General features: G+C 37.7%; 1 protein-coding gene across 6 annotated transcripts in view; it reads left to right on the forward strand.

Annotated features, from left to right (window-relative positions):
* RHBDF1 (rhomboid 5 homolog 1) overlaps positions 1-25,065 on the forward strand; it is a 236,309-nt gene that overhangs the window by 99,749 nt on the left and 111,495 nt on the right. For 4 of the 6 annotated variants that reach the window (XM_053694520.1, XM_053694518.1, XM_053694522.1 and 1 more), the window contains 2 exons: positions 17,264-17,394; positions 20,210-20,340. In XM_053694520.1, the coding sequence (XP_053550495.1) occupies positions 17,281-17,394; positions 20,210-20,340 (245 nt within the window). In that variant the 5' untranslated portion in view covers positions 17,264-17,280. Of the gene's footprint in view, positions 1-275; positions 358-13,277; positions 13,536-17,263; positions 17,395-20,209; positions 20,341-25,065 lie in introns of those variants that run through there. The other 2 variants (XM_053694521.1, XM_053694519.1) reach the window with 2 other exon arrangements.

Consider the following 25,065-nt stretch of genomic DNA (forward strand, 5'->3'; position numbering starts at 1 on the left):
TGCTGTCCAGAGTACTGAAACAAAAAAAAGCTTAGATGCCTTCTTTTTCAAATAATGATAGCAAGAGAACGAAGAAAAATTGATAATAGGAGTAAATTAGAAAGTTGCTTAAAATTGCATGCTCTATCTGAATTACAAAAGAAAAAAATTGTGTTCAGTGTCCCTTTAAGGACAATAATCTAGTTCCTGGTTTTAACCCCTTGTTGCCATGGCTATGTGACAGCACACAGGAATGCTGAGCAATTCTGTGGCAGGACGTGGTTGGGTGTGGCCCTTATTAATGAAGCTGGATCTCTTGGACACGAGCAGAGCTCGCTTGCTGCTCATTGCCCAGTTCCGTACAAAGAGCAAAGGGAGGTGAGGAAAGGGCAGACAGGAAGGAACATCACAAAGCTTGTGCTCGCTTCATTCACTAGTGAGAGCTGTGTCACATTGCACTCAGCATGCAAGTGGTGGTGCCTGAGCTGTTTAGTTACATTGTGCCCTGTGCTGTTTAGTTACATTGTGCCCTGTGCTGTTTAGTTACATTGTGCCCTGTGCTGTTTAGTTACATTGTGCCCAGACAGATGGTGCCTGTGCTGTTTAGTTACATTGTGCCCAGACAGATGGTGCCTGTGCTGTTTAGTTACATTGTACCTGTGCTGTTTAGTTACATTGTGCCCAGACAGATGGTACCTGTGCTGTTTAGTTACATTGTGCCCTGTGCTGTTTAGTTACATTGTGCCCTGTGCTGTTTAGTTACATTGTGCCCAGACAGATGGTGCCTGTGCTGTTTAGTTACATTGTGCCCAGACAGATGGTGCCTGTGCTGTTTAGTTACATTGTGCCCAGACAGATGGTGCCTGTGCTGTTTAGTTACATTGTGCCCAGACAGATGGTACCTGTGCTGTTTAGTTACATTGTGCCCTGTGCTGTTTAGTTACATTGTGCCCAGACAGATGGTACCTGTGCTGTTTAGTTACATTGTGCCCAGACAGATGGTGCCTGTGCTGTTTAGTTACATTGTGCCCTGTGCTGTTTAGTTACATTGTGCCCTGTGCTGTTTAGTTACATTGTGCCCAGACAGATGGTGCCTGTGCTGTTTAGTTACATTGTGCCCTGTGCTGTTTAGTTACATTGTGCCCAGACAGATGGTGCCTGTGCTGTTTAGTTACATTGTGCCCAGACAGATGGTGCCTGTGCTGTTTAGTTACATTGTGCCCTGTGCTGTTTAGTTACATTGTGCCCAGACAGATGGTACCTGTGCTGTTTAGTTACATTGTGCCCAGACAGATGGTGCCTGTGCTGTTTAGTTACATTGTGCCCTGTGCTGTTTAGTTACATTGTGCCCAGACAGATGGTGCCTGTGCTGTTTAGTTACATTGTGCCCAGACAGATGGTACCTGTGCTGTTTAGTTACATTGTGCCCAGACAGATGGTGCCTGTGCTGTTTAGTTACATTGTGCCCTGTGCTGTTTAGTTACATTGTGCCCAGACAGATGGTGCCTGTGCTGTTTAGTTACATTGTGCCCTGTGCTGTTTAGTTACATTGTGCCCTGTGCTGTTTAGTTACATTGTGCCCAGACAGATGGTACCTGTGCTGTTTAGTTACATTGTGCCCAGACAGATGGTACCTGTGCTGTTTAGTTACATTGTGCCCAGACAGATGGTGCCTGTGCTGTTTAGTTACATTGTGCCCAGACAGATGGTGCCTGTGCTGTTTAGTTACATTGTGCCCTGTGCTGTTTAGTTACATTGTGCCCTGTGCTGTTTAGTTACATTGTGCCCAGACAGATGGTACCTGTGCTGTTTAGTTACATTGTGCCCAGACAGATGGTACCTGTGCTGTTTAGTTACATTGTGCCCAGACAGATGGTGCCTGTGCTGTTTAGTTACATTGTGCCCAGACAGATGGTGCCTGTGCTGTTTAGTTACATTGTGCCCAGACAGATGGTACCTGTGCTGTTTAGTTACATTGTGCCCAGACAGATGGTGCCTGTGCTGTTTAGTTACATTGTGCCCAGACAGATGGTACCTGTGCTGTTTAGTTACATTGTGCCCTGACAGATGGTACCTGTTCTGTTTAGTTACATTGTGCCCAGACAGATGGTGCCTGTGCTGTTTAGTTACATTGTGCCCAGACAGATGGTACCTGTGCTGTTTAGTTACATTGTGCCCAGACAGATGGTACCTGTGCTGTTTAGTTACATTGTGCCCTGTGCTGTTTAGTTACATTGTGCCCAGACAGATGGTACCTGTGCTGTTTAGTTACATTGTGCCCAGACAGATGGTACCTGTGCTGTTTAGTTACATTGTGCCCTGTGCTGTTTAGTTACATTGTGCCCAGACAGATGGTGCCTGTGCTGTTTAGTTACATTGTGCCCAGACAGATGGTACCTGTGCTGTTTAGTTACATTGTGCCCTGTGCTGTTTAGTTACATTGTGCCCAGACAGATGGTACCTGTGCTGTTTAGTTACATTGTGCCCAGACAGATGGTACCTGTGCTGTTTAGTTACATTGTGCCCAGACAGATGGTACCTGTGCTGTTTAGTTACATTGTGCCCAGACAGATGGTGCCTGTGCTGTTTAGTTACATTGTGCCCTGTGCTGTTTAGTTACATTGTGCCCTGTGCTGTTTAGTTACATTGTGCCCAGACAGATGGTACCTGTGCTGTTTTGTTACATTGTGCCCAGACAGATGGTACCTGTGCTGTTTAGTTACATTGTGCCCAGACAGATGGTGCCTGTGCTGTTTAGTTACATTGTGCCCAGACAGATGGTACCTGTGCTGTTTAGTTACATTGTGCCCAGACAGATGTGCCTGTGCTGTTTAGTTACATTGTGCCCAGACAGATGGTGCCTGTGCTGTTTAGTTACATTGTGCCCAGACAGATGGTGCCTGTGCTGTTTAGTTACATTGTGCCCAGACAGATGGTGCCTGTGCTGTTTAGTTACATTGTGCCCAGACGGATGGTGCCTGTGCTGTTTAGTTACATTGTGCCCAGACAGATGGTACCTGTGCTGTTTAGTTACATTGTGCCCAGACAGATGGTACCTGTGCTGTTTAGTTACATTGTGCCCAGACAGATGGTACCTGTGCTGTTTAGTTACATTGTGCCCAGACAGATGGTACCTGTGCTGTTTAGTTACATTGTGCCCAGACAGATGGCACCTGTGCTGTTTAGTTACATTGTGCCCAGACAGATGGTACCTGTGCTGTTTAGTTACATTGTGCCCAGACAGATGGTACCTGTGCTGTTTAGTTACATTGTGCCCTGTGCTGTTTAGTTACATTGTGCCCAGACAGATGGTGCCTGTGCTGTTTAGTTACATTGTGCCCAGACAGATGGTGCCTGTGCTGTTTAGTTACATTGTGCCCAGACAGATGGTGCCTGTGCTGTTTAGTTACATTGTGCCCAGACAGATGGTGCCTGTGCTGTTTAGTTACATTGTGCCCAGACAGATGGTGCCTGTGCTGTTTAGTTACATTGTGCCCAGACAGATGGTGCCTGTGCTGTTTAGTTACATTGTGCCTGTGCTGTTTAGTTACATTGTGCCTGTGCTGTTTAGTTACATTGTACCTGTGCTGTTTAGTTACATTGTGCCTGTGCTGTTTAGTTACATTGTACCTGTGCTGTTTAGTTACATTGTGCCCAGACAGATGGTACCTGTGCTGTTTAGTTACATTGTTCCTGTGCTGTTTAGTTACATTGTGCCCTGTGCTGTTTAGTTACATTTTGCCCTGTGCTGTTTAGTTACATTGTGATAATCAGCATTCCTACATAAATATATCATTTCCTCTCTCTAGGAACAGCTCCTATGCAGGGAACCTTATACAAACATTCTGCTGCTCTCTTATGTTTGCCTGGGATTCTTTTTTTATGTTGTTGCATGAACAAGAGGGTATGTTACTTTTGTATCATATAGAGAGAGCCCCTGTACCCAATATTAGAGCTGCGTCTTTATCAGTAAATGAACTGGGTGTCCTTAGGCATCAAAATAAACAGCTTTAGCTTAAAGAGACATTTAACAAAAAATAGAATTCTGCATAAATGGCCAGATTACAAGTGGAGCGCTAATTAGCGCAACATTATTGCATGCGTGTTCACGTATTCCCCCTTAGAAGTCAAGGGAGAAAAAAAAGTGGGGAAAACCCCCTAACCTGATGGTATATTCTTATGTGCACTAACACAACATGAAAATGTAACAGACTGAGCCGTAAGCACCTTAGGCTCTCAGAGCAAGGGCTGGGTTTAAAATGCTGATACACGGAGCGTACTTAAAGGGACAGTCTACTACACAATTGTTATAGTTTAAAAAGATAGATATTTTATTAGCCACCAATCGGCAAGCCCTACCCAGGGTGCTGAACCCAAAATGGGCCTGCTCCTAAGCTTACATTCCTGCTTTTTCAAATAAAGATACAAAGAGAAGGAAGAATAATTGATAATAGGAGTAAATTAGAAAGATGCTTAAAACTGCTGCTCTGTCTTCATCATGAAAGAAAATATTTGGGTTTCATATCCCTTTAACTTTTGTTCGCTCTGTATCCTGTGCTAAAAAAACACACCTAGATAGGGTTAGAAAGCAGCACTACTGGCTGTACGCATAAGCCTCTTGTCATTGTCTCACCAGAAGTGATCAGCTAGCTCCCAGTAGTGCATTGCTTATCTTTCAACAAAAGATACCAAGGGAATGAAGCAAATTTGACTACACAAGTAAACTGAAAGTTGTTTAAAATTGAATTCTCTACCTAAATCATGAAATCTTTTTTTGGGTTGCATGTCCCTTTAACCCTTTGTGTGCCAGAGGATGTATTGGGACTCAGGGCAGTTTCATTTCTCTAAACTGCTGGATTCCCTTTGGTTGTAAGTTTTTATTTCATTATGAAGTTTTACATTAAAATCTAATGAAATAGAAATGAACATAACGTGTGTCTGAGAGCAGCTAAAATCCCAGGGTTAGCACTTAGTTCCCTTCATGTGACTGAGCTGCGATATATGTTACTCACAGTCACTGAGCTGCGATATATATTACTCACAGTCACTGAGCTGCGATATATATTACTCACAGTCACTGAGCTGCGATATATATTACTCACAGTCACTGAGCTGCAATATATATTACTCACAGTCACTGAGCTGCGATATATATTACTCACAGTCACTGAGATGCGATATATATTACTCACAGTCACTGAGCTGCGATATATATTACTCACAGTCACTGAGCTGCGATATATATATTACTCACAGTCACTGAGCTGTAGGGTCTTTATTGTAAGACACATTTGCTGTTTGCTTTATGTCATGGGATCTATATGTTATATAATGGTTTATGTCATGAGATCTATATGTTATATAATGGTTTATGTCATGAGAGCTATATGTTATATAATGGTTTATGTCATGAGATCTATATGTTATATAATGATTTATGTCATTGGATTTATATGTTATATAATGGTTTATGTCATGAGAGCTATATGTTATATAATGGTTTATGTCATGAGATCTATATGTTATATAATGGTTTATGTCATGGGATCTATATGTTATATAATGGTTTATGTCATGAGAGCTATATGTTATATAATGGTTTATGTCATGAGATCTATATGTTATATAATGGTTTATGTCATTAGATCTATATGTCATATAATGGTTTATGTCATGGGATCTATATGTTATATAATGGTTTATGTCATGAGAGCTATATGTCATATAATGGTTTATGTCATGAGAGCTATATGTTATATAATGGTTTATGTCATGAGAGCTATATGTTATATAATGGTTTATGTCATGAGAGCTATATGTTATATAATGGTTTATGTCATGGGATCTATATGTTATATAATGGTTTATGTCATGAGAGCTATATGTTATATAATGGTTTATGTCATGAGATCTATATGTTATATAATGGTTTATGTCATGGGATCTATATGTTATATAATGGTTTATGTCATGAGAGCTATATGTTATATACTGGTTTATGTCATGAGATCTATATGTTATATAATGGTTTATGTCATTAGATCTATATGTTATATAATGGTTTATGTCATTAGATCTATATGTTATATACTGGTTTATGTCATGAGATCTATATGTTATATAATGGTTTATGTCATGAGAGCTATATGTTATATAATGGTTTATGTCATGAGCTCTATATGTTATATAATGGTTTATGTCATTAGATCTATATGTTATATAATGGTTTATGTCATTAGATCTATATGTTATATACTGGTTTATGTCATGAGAGCTATATGTTATATAATGGTTTATGTCATGAGAACTATATGTTATATAATGGTTTATGTCATGAGATCTATATGTTATATAATGATTTATGTCATGGGATCTATATGTTATATAATGGTTTATGTCATGAGATCTATATGTTATATAATGGTTTATGTCATGAGATCTATATGTTATATAATGGTTTATGTCCTTAGATCTATATGTTATATAATGGTTTATGTCATGAGATCTATATGTTATATAATGGTTTATGTCATGAGAGCTATATGTTATATAATGATTTATGTCATGAGATCTATATATTATATAATGGTTTATGTCATGAGATCTATATGTTATATAATGGTTTATGTCATGGGCTCTATATGTTATATAATGATTTATGTCATGGGATCTATATGTTATATAATGGTTTATGTCATGAGAGCTATATGTTAAATAATGGTTTATGTCATGAGAGCTATATGTTATATAATGGTTTATGTCCTTAGATCTATATGTTATATAATGGTTTATGTCATGAGATCTATATGTTATATAATGGTTTATGTCATGAGAGCTATATGTTATATAATGGTTTATGTCATGGGCTCTATATGTTATATAATGATTTATGTCATGGGATCTATATGTCATATAATGGTTTATGTCATGAGATCTATATGTTATATAATGGTTTATGTCATCAGAGCTATATGTTATATAATGGTTTATGTCATCAGAGCTATATGTTATATAATGGTTTATGTCATGGGATCTATATGTTATATAATGGTTTATGTCATGAGAGCTATATGTTATATAATGGTTTATGTCATGAGAGCTATATGTTATATAATGGTTTATGTCATCAGAGCTATATGTTATATAATGGTTTATGTCATGGGATCTATATGTTATATAATGGTTTATGTCATGAGAGCTATATGTTATATAATGGTTTATGTCATGAGAGCTATGTGTCATATAATGGTTTATGTCATGAGATCTATATGTCATATAATGGTTTATGTCATGAGAGCTATATGTTATATAATGGTTTATGTCATGAGAGCTATATGTTATATATTGGTTTATGTCATGGGATCTATATGTTATATAATGGTTTATGTCATGGGATCTATATGTTATATAATGATTTATGTCATGGGATCTATATGTTATATAATGGTTTATGTCATGAGAGCTATATGTTATATAATGGTTTATGTCATGAGATCTATATGTTATATAATGGTTTATGTCATTAGATCTATATGTCATATAATGGTTTATGTCATGGGATCTATATGTTATATAATGGTTTATGTCATGAGAGCTATATGTCATATAATGGTTTATGTCATGAGAGCTATATGTTATATAATGGTTTATGTCATGAGAGCTATATGTTATATAATGGTTTATGTCATGAGAGCTATATGTTATATAATGGTTTATGTCATGGGATCTATATGTTATATAATGGTTTATGTCATGAGAGCTATATGTTATATAATGGTTTATGTCATGAGATCTATATGTTATATAATGGTTTATGTCATGGGATCTATATGTTATATAATGGTTTATGTCATGAGAGCTATATGTTATATACTGGTTTATGTCATGAGATCTATATGTTATATAATGGTTTATGTCATTAGATCTATATGTTATATAATGGTTTATGTCATTAGATCTATATGTTATATACTGGTTTATGTCATGAGATCTATATGTTATATAATGGTTTATGTCATGAGAGCTATATGTTATATAATGGTTTATGTCATGAGCTCTATATGTTATATAATGGTTTATGTCATTAGATCTATATGTTATATAATGGTTTATGTCATTAGATCTATATGTTATATACTGGTTTATGTCATGAGAGCTATATGTTATATAATGGTTTATGTCATGAGAACTATATGTTATATAATGGTTTATGTCATGAGATCTATATGTTATATAATGATTTATGTCATGGGATCTATATGTTATATAATGGTTTATGTCATGAGATCTATATGTTATATAATGGTTTATGTCATGAGATCTATATGTTATATAATGGTTTATGTCCTTAGATCTATATGTTATATAATGGTTTATGTCATGAGATCTATATGTTATATAATGGTTTATGTCATGAGAGCTATATGTTATATAATGATTTATGTCATGAGATCTATATATTATATAATGGTTTATGTCATGAGATCTATATGTTATATAATGGTTTATGTCATGGGCTCTATATGTTATATAATGATTTATGTCATGGGATCTATATGTTATATAATGGTTTATGTCATGAGAGCTATATGTTAAATAATGGTTTATGTCATGAGAGCTATATGTTATATAATGGTTTATGTCCTTAGATCTATATGTTATATAATGGTTTATGTCATGAGATCTATATGTTATATAATGGTTTATGTCATGAGAGCTATATGTTATATAATGGTTTATGTCATGGGCTCTATATGTTATATAATGATTTATGTCATGGGATCTATATGTCATATAATGGTTTATGTCATGAGATCTATATGTTATATAATGGTTTATGTCATCAGAGCTATATGTTATATAATGGTTTATGTCATCAGAGCTATATGTTATATAATGGTTTATGTCATGGGATCTATATGTTATATAATGGTTTATGTCATGAGAGCTATATGTTATATAATGGTTTATGTCATGAGAGCTATATGTTATATAATGGTTTATGTCATCAGAGCTATATGTTATATAATGGTTTATGTCATGGGATCTATATGTTATATAATGGTTTATGTCATGAGAGCTATATGTTATATAATGGTTTATGTCATGAGAGCTATGTGTCATATAATGGTTTATGTCATGAGATCTATATGTCATATAATGGTTTATGTCATGAGAGCTATATGTTATATAATGGTTTATGTCATGAGAGCTATATGTTATATATTGGTTTATGTCATGGGATCTATATGTTATATAATGGTTTATGTCATGGGATCTATATGTTATATAATGATTTATGTCATGGGATCTATATGTTACATAATGGTTTATGTCATGAGATCTATATGTCATATAATGGTTTATGTCATGAGAGCTATATGTTATATAATGGTTTATGTCATGGGCTCTATATGTTATATAATGATTTATGTCATGGGATCTATATGTTACATAATGGTTTATGTCATGAGAGCTATATGTTATATAATGGTTTATGTCATGGGCTCTATATGTTACATAATGGTTTATGTCATGAGAGCTATATGTTATATAATGGTTTATGTCATGGGATCTATATGTTATATAATGGTTTATGTCATGGGATCTATATGTTATATAATGATTTATGTCATGGGATCTATATGTTACATAATGGTTTATGTCATGGGATCTATATGTTATATAATGATTTATGTCATGGGATCTATATGTTACATAATGGTTTATGTCATGAGATCTATATGTCATATAATGGTTTATGTCATGAGAGCTATATGTTATATAATGGTTTATGTCATGGGCTCTATATGTTATATAATGATTTATGTCATGGGATCTATATGTTACATAATGGTTTATGTCATGAGAGCTATATGTTATATAATGGTTTATGTCATGGGATCTATATGTCATATAATGGTTTATGTCATGAGAGCTATATGTTATATAATGGTTTATGTCATGGGATCTATATGTTATATAATGGTTTATGTCATGAGAGCTATATGTTATATAATGGTTTATGTCATGAGAGTTATATGTTAGATAATGGTTTATGTCATTAGATCTATATGTTATATAATGGTTTATGTCATGGGATCTATATGTCATATAATGGTTTATGTCATGGGATCTATATGTTATATAATGGTTTATGTCATGGGATCTATATGTCATATAATAGTTTATGTCATGGGATCTATATGTTATATAATGGTTTATGTCATTAGATATATATGTTATATAATGGTTTATGTCATGAGATCTATATGTCATATAATGGTTTATGTCATGGGATCTATATGTTATATAATGGTTTATGTCATGGGATCTATATGTTATATAATGGTTTAAGTCATGAGATCTATATGTTATATAATGGTTTATGTCATGAGAGTTATATGTTAGATAATGGTTTATGTCATTAGATCTATATGTTATATAATGGTTTATGTCATGAGATCTATATGTTATATAATGGTTTATGTCATGGGATCTATATGTCATATAATGGTTTATGTCATGGGATCTATATGTTATATAATGGTTTATGTCATGGGATCTATATGTCATATAATAGTTTATGTCATGGGATCTATATGTTATATAATGGTTTATGTCATTAGATATATATGTTATATAATGGTTTATGTCATGAGATCTATATGTCATATAATGGTTTATGTCATGGGATCTATATGTTATATAATGGTTTATGTCATGGGATCTATATGTTATATAATGGTTTATGTCATGAGATCTATATGTTATATAATGGTTTATGTCATGAGAGCTATATGTTATATAATGGTTTATGTCATGAGATCTATATGTTATATATTGGTTTATGTCATTAGATCTATATGTTATATAATGGTTTATGTCATTAGATCTATAAGTTATATAATGGTTTATGTCATGGGATCTATATGTTATATAATGGTTTATGTCATGGGATCTATATGTTATATAATGGTTTATGTCATGGGCTCTATATGTTATATAATGGTTTATGTCATGGGATCTATATGTTATATAATGGTTTATGTCATGGGATCTATATGTCATATAATGGTTTATGTCATTGGATCTATATGTCATATAATGGTTTATGTCATGGGATCTATATGTTATATAGTGGTTTATGTCATGAGATCTATAAGTTATATAATGGTTTATGCCATGAGATCTATTTGTCATATAATGGTTTATGTCATGAGATCTATATGTTATATAACGGTTTATGTCATGAGATCTATATGTTATATAACGGTTTATGTCATGAGATCTATATGTTATATAACGGTTTATGTCATGAGATCTATATGTTATATAACGGTTTATGTCATGAGATCTATATGTTATATAACGGTTTATGTCATGAGATCTATATGTAATATAATGGTTTATGTCATGAGATCTATATGTAATATAATGGTTTATGTCATGAGATCTATATGTCATATAATGGTTTATGTCATGAGATCTATATGTCATATAATGGTTTATGTCATGAGATCTATATGTAATATAATGGATATGACTGAGAGAATGGCATTATAAGTATGGTGCTTGCAGTGTATTTGGAGGGCCGGATTGGAAGTCTGATGTGGCTATGAGTGTGGCTTCAGGGCAAGAGGTCTGATCAAAGGTGTCATGTTGGATTGTGACTGACAGAGGGGTTGCAGGGTCAGGGGTCTGACTTAAGGTCTGATGTTGGAATGTGACTCACAGAGGGGCTGCAGGGTCAGGGGTCAGACCTAAGGTTAGATGTTGGAATGTGACTCACAGAGGGGCTGCAGGGTCAGGGGTCTGACTTAAGGTCTGATGTTGGAATGTGACTCACAGAGGGGCTGCAGGGTCAGGGGTCTGACCTAAGGTTAGATGTTGGAACGTGACTCACAGAGGGGCTGCAGGGTCAGGGGTCTGACTTAAGGTCTGATGTTGGAATGTGACTCACAGAGGGGCTGCAGGGTCAGGGGTCTGACTTAAGGTTAGATGTTGGATTGTGACTGACAGAGGGGCTGCAGGGTCAGGGGTCTGACTTAAGGTCTGATGTTGGAATGTGACTCACAGAGGGGCTGCAGGGTCAGGGGTCTGACCTAAGGTTAGATGTTGGAACGTGACTCACAGAGGGGCTGCAGGGTCAGGGGTCTGACTTAAGGTCTGATGTTGGAATGTGACTCACAGAGGGGCTGCAGGGTCAGGGGTCTGACTTAAGGTCTGATGTTGGAACATGACTCACAGAGGGGCTGCAGGGTCAGGGGTCTGACTTAAGGTCTGATGTTGGAACGTGACTCACAGAGGGGTTGCAGGGTCAGGGGTCTGACTTAAGGTCTGATGTTGGAACGTGACTCACAGAGGGGCTGCAGGGTCAGGGGTCTGACTTAAGGTCTGATGTTGGAACATGACTCACAGAGGGGCTGCAGGGTCAGGGTCTGACTTTAGGTCTGATGTTGGAACGTGACTCACAGAGGGGCTGCAGGGTCAGGGGTCTGACTTAAGGTCTGATGTTGGAACGTGACTCACAGAGGGGCTGCAGGGCAGGGGTGTGATCTGGTGCCTAATGTGTGTGTGTTGCTGACAGAGGGGGTGCAGTAATCACCCTGTAAGTTCAAGAAAACCCCTCACACTTGCCAATCTGAGCTTGTTAGAGTAGACACAGCAAGCCACTGTCATCTGATTAGCTAAACATGCAATGTTTTACATATCTTATCTTATCACATCTGCTGTGGCCAATAGACAGATATGTAGCAGAGTTAGGCTGGTGAAGTCTGCAATGCGCAAAATCCACAATCTTAAGAGATTAAATTACATGAAAAGGGGCAAAATAAGTAATGAAAGTATGTTGCATAGTTGTTTTAGTACAGACAATAAAACAATTTATATTACAATCTTGAGATGTTACTGCTGTTTCTCTGTTAATGTTTTTAAGATATAGGAAATGAAGTTCCTGTGATGTCTCTGGGAACTATCTGCAGTGCATGAACCTTGGTCTTCAAGTTTTATAAACACTCCCAGTTTTAGTTTATTTGTTCTCCTGACAAACCAGTTCCACCCTTGATATGACAGACAGTTCTATAAGGTGACGCTGTGACGTGACACCAGTTGTGTGATGTATCTCAGGCTAATTTTGGGTCTGAATTGGTTTCCAAGCCAATAAACCTTCCATCTCCTTATGAGACCCACAGAAGGGTAGAGCTGGTTTGGTAACCAGACCAACTAGTTTTGGGAAGATAAAGTCTTTTGGTTCCTGGGACGTGTGTGGACCTGTGCACTTACCTCAGGCGGATGTGAGCCGCTCACCCCACAGGAAATGTCTGGGACATCACACAATATCTCATTGTTTGTTTCATGCATTTGCTTTAGCTCCATCTAAGATTTAGTTTTGTTTACTTTGGGAGAAGAAACATATTTTTTATTATTTTTTCCACACAAATGTTTGTTCTATGAAAACCAGGGATTTATGCCCAATAAATCAGTCCACATTCGATAAACGGCGCTATGACATCATACCTGGTGTGAAAGGTATCAGTAAAGCTGACAAATGGAATGTATGTAAATTTGAATGATAATAACATTCACTTAATAACACAGTAGCACACACATGTACTTACAGACACACACACACACACACGTACTTACAGACACACACACGCACACACATTTACTTACAGACACACGCACACACATGTACTTACAGACACACACACATACATGTACTTACAGAGAAACACACACACACGTACTTACAGACACACACACGTACATACAGACACACAAACACACATGTACTTACAGAGAAACACACACGTACTTACAAACACACACACACATGTACTTACAGACACACACACACATGTACCTACAAAGACACACACATGTACTTGCAGACACACGCACATGTACTTACAAAGACACACACATGTACTTGCAGACACACACACATGTACTTACAAAGACACACACATATGTACTTACAAAGTCACACACATGTACTTACAGAGACACACACACACACATATATAGTTACAGAGACACACACATGCATGTACTTACAGAGACACACACACATGTACTTACAAAGACACACACACATGTACTTACAGAGAGACAGACACATGTACTTACAGAGACACACACACACATGTACTTACATAGACACACACATGCATGTACTTACAGAGAAACACATGTACTTAGAGACACACACACATGTACTTACAAAGACACACACAAATGTACTACAAAGACACACACACACACATGTTCTTGCAGAGACACACATGTACTTTCAAAGGCACACACGTTCTTGCAGAGACACACACACATGTATTTACATAGAGACACACACACATGTACTTACAGAGACACACACACATGTACTTACAAAAGACACACACATGTACTTACAAAGACACACACATACATGTACTTACAGAGACACACATGTACTTACAGTAACACACATGTACTTACAGACACAAACATGTACTTACAGAGACACACACAAATGTACTTACAGACACACACAAGTACTTACAGAGACACACACACACATGTACTTACAAAGACACACACATGTACTTACAAAGACACACATACATGTACTTACAGAGACACACACACATGTACTTACAGAGACACACATGTACTTACAGTCACACACATGTACTTACAGAAACACACACACATGTACTTACAGACACAAACATGTACTTACAGAGACACACACACATGTACTTACAGAGACACATGTGTACTTACAGATACACTCACATATTCTCGCACTAACACACACACATGCTCACATGAATCTGATAATGTACACAATACACACTTCCATAGACACACTGAGATACACACACGTACATATTCTCACACTAACACCCACAAGCTCACATAAATCTGATAATGTACCCAATACACATTAACATTGACACACTGAGATACACACACACATTCTCACACTAACACACACACACATGCTCACATGAATCTGATAATGTACACAATACACACTTCCATAGACACACTGAGATATACACACACATATATACTCACACTAACACACACACACACACTCACAAGCTTTTGATTATGTACACAATATGCACCTGCATAGGCACACTGAGATATACACACACACTTATACTCACATTAACACTCTCACACACACATGCTCACATAAACCTAATAATACCATTAAAAAAACAGACGCTCACATAAATCTGATTATATACACAATATGAACTTTCATAGACATACTGATACTCACAATAACACACAAACACATGCTCACATAAACCTGATAATGTATATAATACACACTTACATAGACACACTGAGATATACACACACATGCTCACATAAACCTGATTTTGTTCTCAAATATCACTTACATAGACACTGAGATATATACACACACACACACACACATACTCACACTAACACACACACATGCTCACATAAATCTGATTATGTACACAATACTCACTTACATAGACACTGAGATACACATATACTCACACTAACACACACATGCTCACATAAGTCTGATTATGTACACCATACACGATTACATAGACACACTGGGATATACACAAACACATATACTCAAACTAAAACACACACACACTCTCACATAAATCTGATTATGTACACAGTACATACTTACATAGACACACACACACATATACTCAGACTAACACACGCATGCTCACATAGATCTGATTATGTACACAATACACACATAGACACACAAACACACATATACTCAGACTAACACACGCACACTCACATAAATTTTATTATGTACACAATACACACATAGACACACAAACACACATATACTCAGACTAACACACTCACATAAATCTTATTATGTACACAATACACACTTACATAGACACACAAACACACATATACTCAGACTAACACATGCATGCTCACATAAATCTTATTATGCACTCAATACATACTTACATGGACACACAAACACATATACTCAGGCTAACACACGCACGCTCACATAAATCTGATTATGTACACAATACACACAAAGACACACAAACACACATATACTCAGACTAACACACGCACGCTCACATAAATCTGATTATGTACACAATACACACATAGACACACAAACACACATATACTCAGACTAACACACGCACGCTCACATAAATCTGATTATGTACACAATACACACTTACATAGACACACATATGCTCAGAATAATACACACACACTCACATAAATCTTATTATGCACACAATACACACTTACATAGACACACAAACACACATATACTCAGACTAACACACACACGCTCACATAAAACTTATTATGCACACAATACACACTCACATAAACACACATATACTCAGACTAACACACACACACATTCACATAAAACTTATTATGTACACAATACATACTTACATAGACACACAAACACACATATACTCAGACTAACACACACACGCTCACATAAAACTTATTATGCACACAATACACACTTACATAGACACACAAACACACATATACTCAGACTAACACACGCACGCTCACATAAATCTAATTATGCACACAGTACACACTTACATGGACACACAAACACTCATATACTCAGACTAACACACGCACGCTCACATAAATCTAATTATGCACACAATAAACACTTACATAGACAATAAACACACACATATACTCAGACTAACACACACACACTCACATAAAACTTATTATGCACACAATACACACTTACATAGACACACAAACACACACACATACACTAACACACGCACAGCTGCTCACACAAACATATAGTTGCACAAAAACACACATTTGCACTCACACAAACATAATTACACAAATGCATGAGCTCACACATGCACACACAGTAACATGATACACAATAACACATGTATGTTAGGGTTGTAGTTTAGCCTTTGGCAGTAGGATTTGGGGGCACTAATAGTGAGTGGTACCTATATGGTACATTGCCTTCCCATCCCTGTGATCTCCTTATGTTTTATTTAATAATTTTATTAGAAACCAGTGACCCCTGGTTGTCTAGTGGGGGGTGCATGACCCCTCTGGTGTGACATATGAGATAATGAGCTGATATTATTGAGGGAAGCAGATTGGGCTATGCCTAGCTCAGCACAAAAACACAATTCAGTACTTGTGTAGGGTTGTTGTAATGTGATTTCCTATGAATGTACAAGCAGGCATAATAATGTGACATATTAATGATTCCATCATGTCTGTTCAGGTGCAAAGGAGAATGAGATGGCGGAGGTCAGACGTGACAGCACCAGCAGTCTGCAGAGGAAGAAGCCGCCATGGTTGAAACTAGAGATCCCGACGGTCATAACCCCTAATGAGGAGCCAACGTTTGTACAGGTGGGTAATATTCAGGGCTGCTGTCTGTACTAATTCTTAAGTCTCAGATTCTAGTACCAGCCGGGGTCACTGTACTTGTTCAGTCCTGGGGTCTCAGGTTCTAGTACCAGCTGGGGTCACTGTACTTGTTCAGTCCTTAGGTCTCAGGTTCTAGTACCAGCTGGGGTCACTGTACTTGTTCAGTCCTTAGGTCTCAGGTTCTAGTACCAGCTGGGGTCACTGTACTTGTTCAGTCCTTAGGTCTCAGGTTCTAGTACCAGCTGGGGTCACTGTACTTGTTCAGTCCTTAGGTCTCAGGTTCTAGTAACAGCTGGGGTCACTGTACTTGTTCAGTCCTTAGGTCTCAGGTTCTAGTACCAGCTGGGGTCACTGTACTTGTTCAGTCCTTAGGTCTCAGGTTCTAGTACCAGCTGGGGTCACTGTACTTGTTCAGTCCTTTGGTCTCAGGTTCTAGTACCAGCTGGGGTCACTGTACTTGTTCAGTCCTTTGGTCTCTGGTTCTAGTACCAGCCTGGGTCACTGTACTTGTTCAGTCCTTTGGTCTCAGGTTCTAGTACCAGCTGGGGTCACTGTACTTGTTCAGTCCTTTGGTCTCTGGTTCTAGTACCAGCCTGGGTCACTGTACTTGTTCAGTCCTTGGGTCTCAGGTTCTAGTACCAGCTGGGGTCACTGTACTTGTTCAGTCCTTGTGTCTCAAGTTCTAGTACCAGCTGGGGTCACTGTACTTGTTCAGTCCTTAGGTCTCAGGTTCTAGTATCAGCTGGGGTCACTGTACTTTTTCAGTCCTTAGGTCTCAGGTTCTAGTACCAGCTGGGGTCACTGTACTTATTCAGTCCTTGAGTCTCAGGTACTAGTACCAGCCAGGGTCACTGTACTTATTCAGTCCTTGAGTCTCAGGTTCTAATACCAGCCGGGGTCACTGTACTTGTTTAGTCATTGAGTCTCAGGTTCTAGTACCAGCTGGGGTCACTGTACTTGTTCAGTCCTTGAATCTCAGGTTCTAGTACCAGCCGGAGTCACTTTACTTGTTCAGTCCTTGGGTTTCAGGTTCTAGTACCAGCCAGGGTCACTGTACTTATTCAGTCCTTGGGTCTCAGGTTCTAGTACCAGCTGGGGTCACTGTACTTGTTCAGTCCTTGGGTCTCAGGTTCTAGTACCAGCCAGAGTCACTGTACTTGTTCAGTCCTCAGGTTCTAGTATCAGCCGGGTTCACTGTACTTGTTCAGTTCTCGGGGCCTCAGGTTCTAGTACCAACCGGGGTCACTGTACTTATTCAGACCTCAGTGTCTCATGATCTAGTACCCTAACCTAGCATTATATGGGTACCGTAACACAGTATTCTATTGGTACCCTAACAAAGTATTATACTGTACCCTAACACAGTATTCTATTGGTACCCTTACCCAGTAGTATCGGTACCTCAGTGTCTCATGGTCTGTTACCCTAACACAGAATTATATTGGTACCCTAACCCAGTATTATATAGCTACTCTAACACAGTTTATATTGGTACCCTAACACAGCATTATATTGGGATCCTAAAAAGTATTATATTGGCACCCTATCCCAGTAGTATTGGTACCCTAACACAGTATTATACTGGTACCCTAACACAGTATTATATTGGTACCCTAGCACAGTATTATATTGGTACACTAACACAGTATTATATTGGTACCCTAACTTAATATTATATTGGTACCCTAGCACAGTATTATATTGGTACCCTAACACAGTATTACATTGGTACCCTAGCACAGCATTAAATTGGTACCCTATCACAGTATTATATTGGTTCCCTAAACCAGTATTATATTGTACCCTAACTCAGTAGTATCGGTACCCTAACACAGTATTATATTGGTACCCTAACACATTATTATATTGGTACCATAACCCAGTAGTATTGGTACCCTAACACAGCATTGTATTGGTACGCTAACACAGTATTATATTGGTACCCTAACACAGTAGTATTGGTACCCTAACACAGTATTATATTGGTACCCTAACACAGTATTACATTGGTACCCTAACACAGTATTACTTTGGTGCCTTAACACAGTATTATATTGGTCCCCTAACCTAGTAGTATTGGTACCCTAACACCGTATAATATTGGTATTTTAACACAGTTTATATTGGTACACTAACACAGTTTTATATTGGTACCCTAGCACAGTATTATATTTGTTCCCTAACCCAGTAGTATTGGTACCCTAACACTGTATTATATTGGTATCTTAACACAGTATTATATTGGTACACTAACACAGTTTTATATTGGTACCCTAACACAGTATTATATTGGTACACTAACATAGTATTATATTGGTACCCTAGCACAGTATTATATTGGTACCCTAACACAGTATTATATTGGTACCCTAGCACAGTATTATATTGGTACCCTAGCACAGTATTATATTGGTACCCTAGCACAGTATTATATTGGTACCCTAGCACAGTATTATATTGGTACCCTAACCCAGTATTATATTGGTACCCTAGCACAGTATTATATTGGTACCCTAGCACAGTATTATATTGGTACCCTAACCCAGTATTATATTGGTACCTATAAATAAAATGCTAATCAATGTGTCTGTATGTCTGCACTTTGCCACTCTTGCATGTCTTAGTTCTATCAATAACGTTAGCTCTAACCACATCAGCAGGTAGTTTGTTTAACGCACCTACTATACAAGATTCATCTCTAGCTCCATAGTTCTGTAAAGCCTTTTTTATTCTGTAACAATGTTCATGTGGCACATATAATTTATTTTGCTAATGCTCCTATGATTTGCCTTTCTAGCCATTTAAGCGGCAGACCTTTTTAAGAAGCGTGAGTATGCCAGTGGAGAACACACGAATCCCATCGCCACCGAATGAGCAGAAACGTGCCATCCTACAGAGACAGTCATCAATCACACAGACCATAAAACGGTAAATGCCAGACAACCCATAGCAGGAAGCTGAACATGAGAGAGCACTGTACACACACCGATAATAAGTGTTTAGCGCTGCGGAATCTGTTGGCGCTCTACAAATAACCGATAATAATAAAAAAAGAGCACTATTTGTTTGTACATGGGACATTTTGATTCTCAATTCATCAGGAAGTGTATGTTTGTGCACAACTCATCCCAAAGCACCTACAGCTCACTGGGAAAGAAAGACAACTCATATCTGAGAACAGAGTTTGTCTCCACAAGTACAAAAATAAAAAGGATTTTTTTTTTAGTAAAAGGGACATTTATTTTTCCAAGAAACAACAAAAAGACTAAATTACTTTAATATCCTTTTAAAGTAGAGTTAAAAAAGTTTCCTGCAGTGTATAGGAGACCTACTCTTTTCTCATCAGGTGCCCTGTGCCTCTGTCACCAAAAATGAATAGCTAGCCCCCCCTACTCTATATAGCCCCTCCTACTCTATATAGCCCATCCCACTCTATATAGCCCCTCCCACTCAGTGCCTGTAGAACTAGAAATAGACTCCTACTGTGCAGGTACATTGCTCTGTCTCACTGTGGAGCCAGTTTAGTGAATAAAGATCTAAAGCATTTTTGATTATCATAAAAATTATATTGAGTATTTTACTCTATAGTGCATAATCAAATACTCATTTGTACTTACTGCACTATGGATGACATAAAACGTTACTAAAAATAAAGTTATTATTAACTGATTCTCGCAAAAGAGCTTTTACAAAGCACACAATTAATTTTATTATCCATGTAGACTGTACCTTAGGCTCCTTGTTTTATATGTATATCTAGATATCAAGGTACAATATCTAGTAAATACTATATTATATATGTATTTATTTTAAGTATTTGTTCATTTAAAGGGACATTAATTAAAAATGAAATTCATTATTCAACCAGAGCAATTTTAATAGACTGTATTTACTTCTGTTATCAAATTAACACAAATCTCTTGGTATCCGTAAAAAAGATGCCTAGGTAGGTAGGCTCAGGAGCATAAATGCACTACTGGGAGCTAGTGCGTGATTGGTGGTTACACACATATGCCTCTTGTCATTGGCTCACTTGATGTGTTTAGTTAGCTCTCAGTAGTGCATAGTTGCTCTGTAGCTGACTTTATCTATGTGTGTAAACACTTTGCAGGGGTTATACACAGTGTTGTAGAAGTAGTTCTGTACGTCTATGTCCCTTTAACTACAAGATCTCTGATGTTTACTCACTTGCAGTGCCTGTCTCACATGATTGCTTTTGTTTTGAGAAATGGAAATAACTCTCTTCATTTAGCAACTTAGTTCTTATTTGCAGCCATAATATTGTGTAACATCAATTTAAACTAAGTGAAAGTATTTTAACAGTGTTTACGTGACAATAATGTTTTGTTATGTGTCACTCACAGTAGCAATGTTATATTGACACAGATTACTGCAGAGTTTACAAAACAGTCTGTGCAGAAAGCTAAGCAGGCACCTATGTTACTATGAATCCTTATCATGTGTGAAGATGAATACCTAAGTATTTACTTATATTTCCCAGTAGCGAAGGGGTAAAGAACCTTTTTTTTAACCATTACAGTTTACACTAGGGGGTAGATTTATTAAATGTCAGGTGGACATGGTCCGCTGTGGCATACGCTTTCGGCATTTAACATTGCACAAGCATTTCTAGTGAAATGCTTGTGCAATGCCGCCACCCCCTGCACATTTGCGGCCAATCAGCCACTAGAAGGGGGTGTCAATCATCCCGATTGTATCTGATCGGGACAATTGCAGGCCGCCACCTCAGAGGTTGCAGAGAAGTTAAGGAGCAGCGGTCTTACGAACGCTGCTTCTTAACTTCTGTTTCCGGCAAGCTTGAAACTACTGAGATAGGTTGCAGCATCCGCTGCTTAATAAATCTTCCCCTAGATCCCCAGTCACGCTAATTCTTCTAGCACAGCTTGTGTTTGCGCTCGAGCACAGCCTTTAACTTTCAACTTGTAATCTGCACACTAAAGCGTCACTTGTAATCTGCACACAAAAGTGTCACTTGTAATCTGCACACAAAAGCGTCACTTGTAATCTGCACACTAAAGCGTTACTTGTAATCTGCACACAAAAGTGTCACTTGTAATCTGCATACTAAAGCGTCACTTGTAATCTGCACACTAAAGCGTCACTTGTAATCTGCACACTAAAGCATCACTTGTAATCTGCACACTAAAGCTTCACTTGTAATCTGCACACTAAAGCTTCAATTGTAATCTGCACACTAAAGCGTCACTTGTAATCTGCACACTAAAGCTTCACTTGTAATCTGCACACTAAAGTGTCACTTGTAATCTGCACACTAAAGCTTCACTTGTAATCTGCACACTAAAGCGTCATTTGTAATCTGCACACTAAAGCGTCACTTGTAATCTGCAAGATAGCGCTTCACTTGTAATCTGCACACTAAAGCGTCACTTGTAATCTGCAAGATAGCGCTTCACTTGTAATCTGCACACTAAAGTGTCACTTGTAATCTGCACACTAAAGCTTCACTTATAATCTGCACACTAAAGCGTCACTTGTAATCTGCACACTAAAGCTTCACTTGTAATCTGCACACTAAAGCGTCATTTGTAATCTGCACAATAAAGCGTCACTTGTAATCTGCAAGATAGCGCATCACTTGTAATCTGCACAATAGAGTGGTTAAAAAAAGTAGAAAATAAACCTTTTATCGGAAGAATATTTCTAAAGAGGGTTAAAACAGAATTCTTTAGACCTGTGAAAGAGATCTGGATTCAGATGGTTAAATACATTTTTGAATATTATATTTGCTATAGAAATAGGTGCCAAGAATTAGGTTAAATTTGGTATTGGTAGTGTGTAGTATTTGAGAGGTGTTTTTTAATTTCCAGTAGATTTATGGAGAGAGATACTTACGAATCAAATAAATATTATCTATATTAAACAAATATATGTTATATATATATATACATACAGTATCCCACAAAAGTGAGTACACCCCTCACATTTTTGTAAATATTTTATTATATCTTTTCATGTGACAACACTGAAGAAATGACACTTTGCTACAATGTAAAGTAGTGAGTGTACAGCCTGTATAACAGTGTAAATATTTATTATACCTTTTCATGTGACAACACTGAAGAAATGACACTTTACTACAATGTAAAGTAGTGAGTGTACAGCCTGTATAACAGTGTAAATATTTATTATACCTTTTCATGTGACAACACTGAAGAAATGACACTTTACTACAATGTAAAGTAGTGAGTGTACAGCCTGTATAACAGTGTAAATATTTATTATATCTTTTCATGTGACAACACTGAAGAAATGACACTTTACTACAATGTAAAGGAGTGAGTGTACAGCCTGTATAACAGTGTAAATATTTTATTATATCTTTTCATGTGACAACACTGAAGAAATTACACTTAGCTACAATGTAAAGTAGTGAGTGTACAGCCTGTATAACAGTGTAAATATTTATTATATCTTTTCATGTGACAACACTGAAGAAATGACACTTTGCTACAATGTAAAGTAGTGAGTGTACAGCCTGTATAACAGTGTAAATATTTATTATATCTTTTCATGTGACAACACTGAAGAAATTACACTTTGCTACAATGTAAAGTAGTGAGTGTACAGCCTGTATAACAGTATAAATTTTCTGTCCCCTCAAAATAACTCAACACATTAATGTCTAAACTGTTGTCAACAAAAGTGAGTACACCCCTAAGTGGAAATGTCCAAATTGGGCCCAAAGTATCAATATTTTGTGTGGCCACCATTATTTTCCAGCACTGCCTTAACCCTCTTGGGCATGGAGTTCCCCAGAGCTTCACAGGTTGCCACTGGAGTCCTCTTCCAATCCTCCATAACGTCATCATGGAGCTGGTGGATGTTAGAGACCTTGCGCTTCCCAACCTTCCATTTGAGGATGCCCCACAGCTGCTCAATAGGGTTTAGGTCTGTTTGGCCAGTCTATCACCTTTACCCTCAACTTATATAGCAAGTCAGTGGTCGTCTTGGAGGTGTGTTTGGGGTTGTTATCATGTTGGAATACTGCCCTGCGGCCCAGTCTCTGAAGGGAGAGGATCATGCTCTGCTTCAGTATGTCACAGTACATGTTGGCATTCATGGTTCCCTCAAGGAACTGTAGCTCCCCAGTGCCGGCAGCACTCATGCAGGCCCAGACCATGACACTCCCACCACCATGCTTGACTGTAGGCAAGACACACTTGTCTTTGTACTCCTCACCTGGTTGCCGCCACACACGCTTGACATCATCTGAACCAAATAAGTTTATCTTGGTCTCATCGGACAACAGGACACAGTTCCAGTAATCCATGTCCTTAATCTGTTTGTCTTCAGCAAACTGTTTGCAGGCTTTCTTGTGCATCATCTTTAGAAGAGGCTTCCTTCTGGGACGACAGCCCTGCAGACCAATTTGATGCAGTGTGCGGCGTATGGTCTGAGCACTGACAGGCTGACACCCCCGCCCCTTCAACCTCTGCAGCAATGCTGGCAGCACTCATACGTCTATTTCCCAAAGACAACCTCTAGATATGACATTAAGCACGTGCACTCAACTTCTTTGGTCGACCATGGCGAGGCCTGTTCTGAGTGGAACTTGTCCTGTGAAACCGCTGTATGGTCATGCCCACCGTGCTGCAGCTCAGTTTCAGGGTC

The sequence above is a fragment of the Bombina bombina genome, chromosome 11 (assembly GCF_027579735.1).
Source record: "Bombina bombina isolate aBomBom1 chromosome 11, aBomBom1.pri, whole genome shotgun sequence".
Taxonomy (NCBI): Eukaryota; Metazoa; Chordata; class Amphibia; order Anura; family Bombinatoridae; genus Bombina; species Bombina bombina.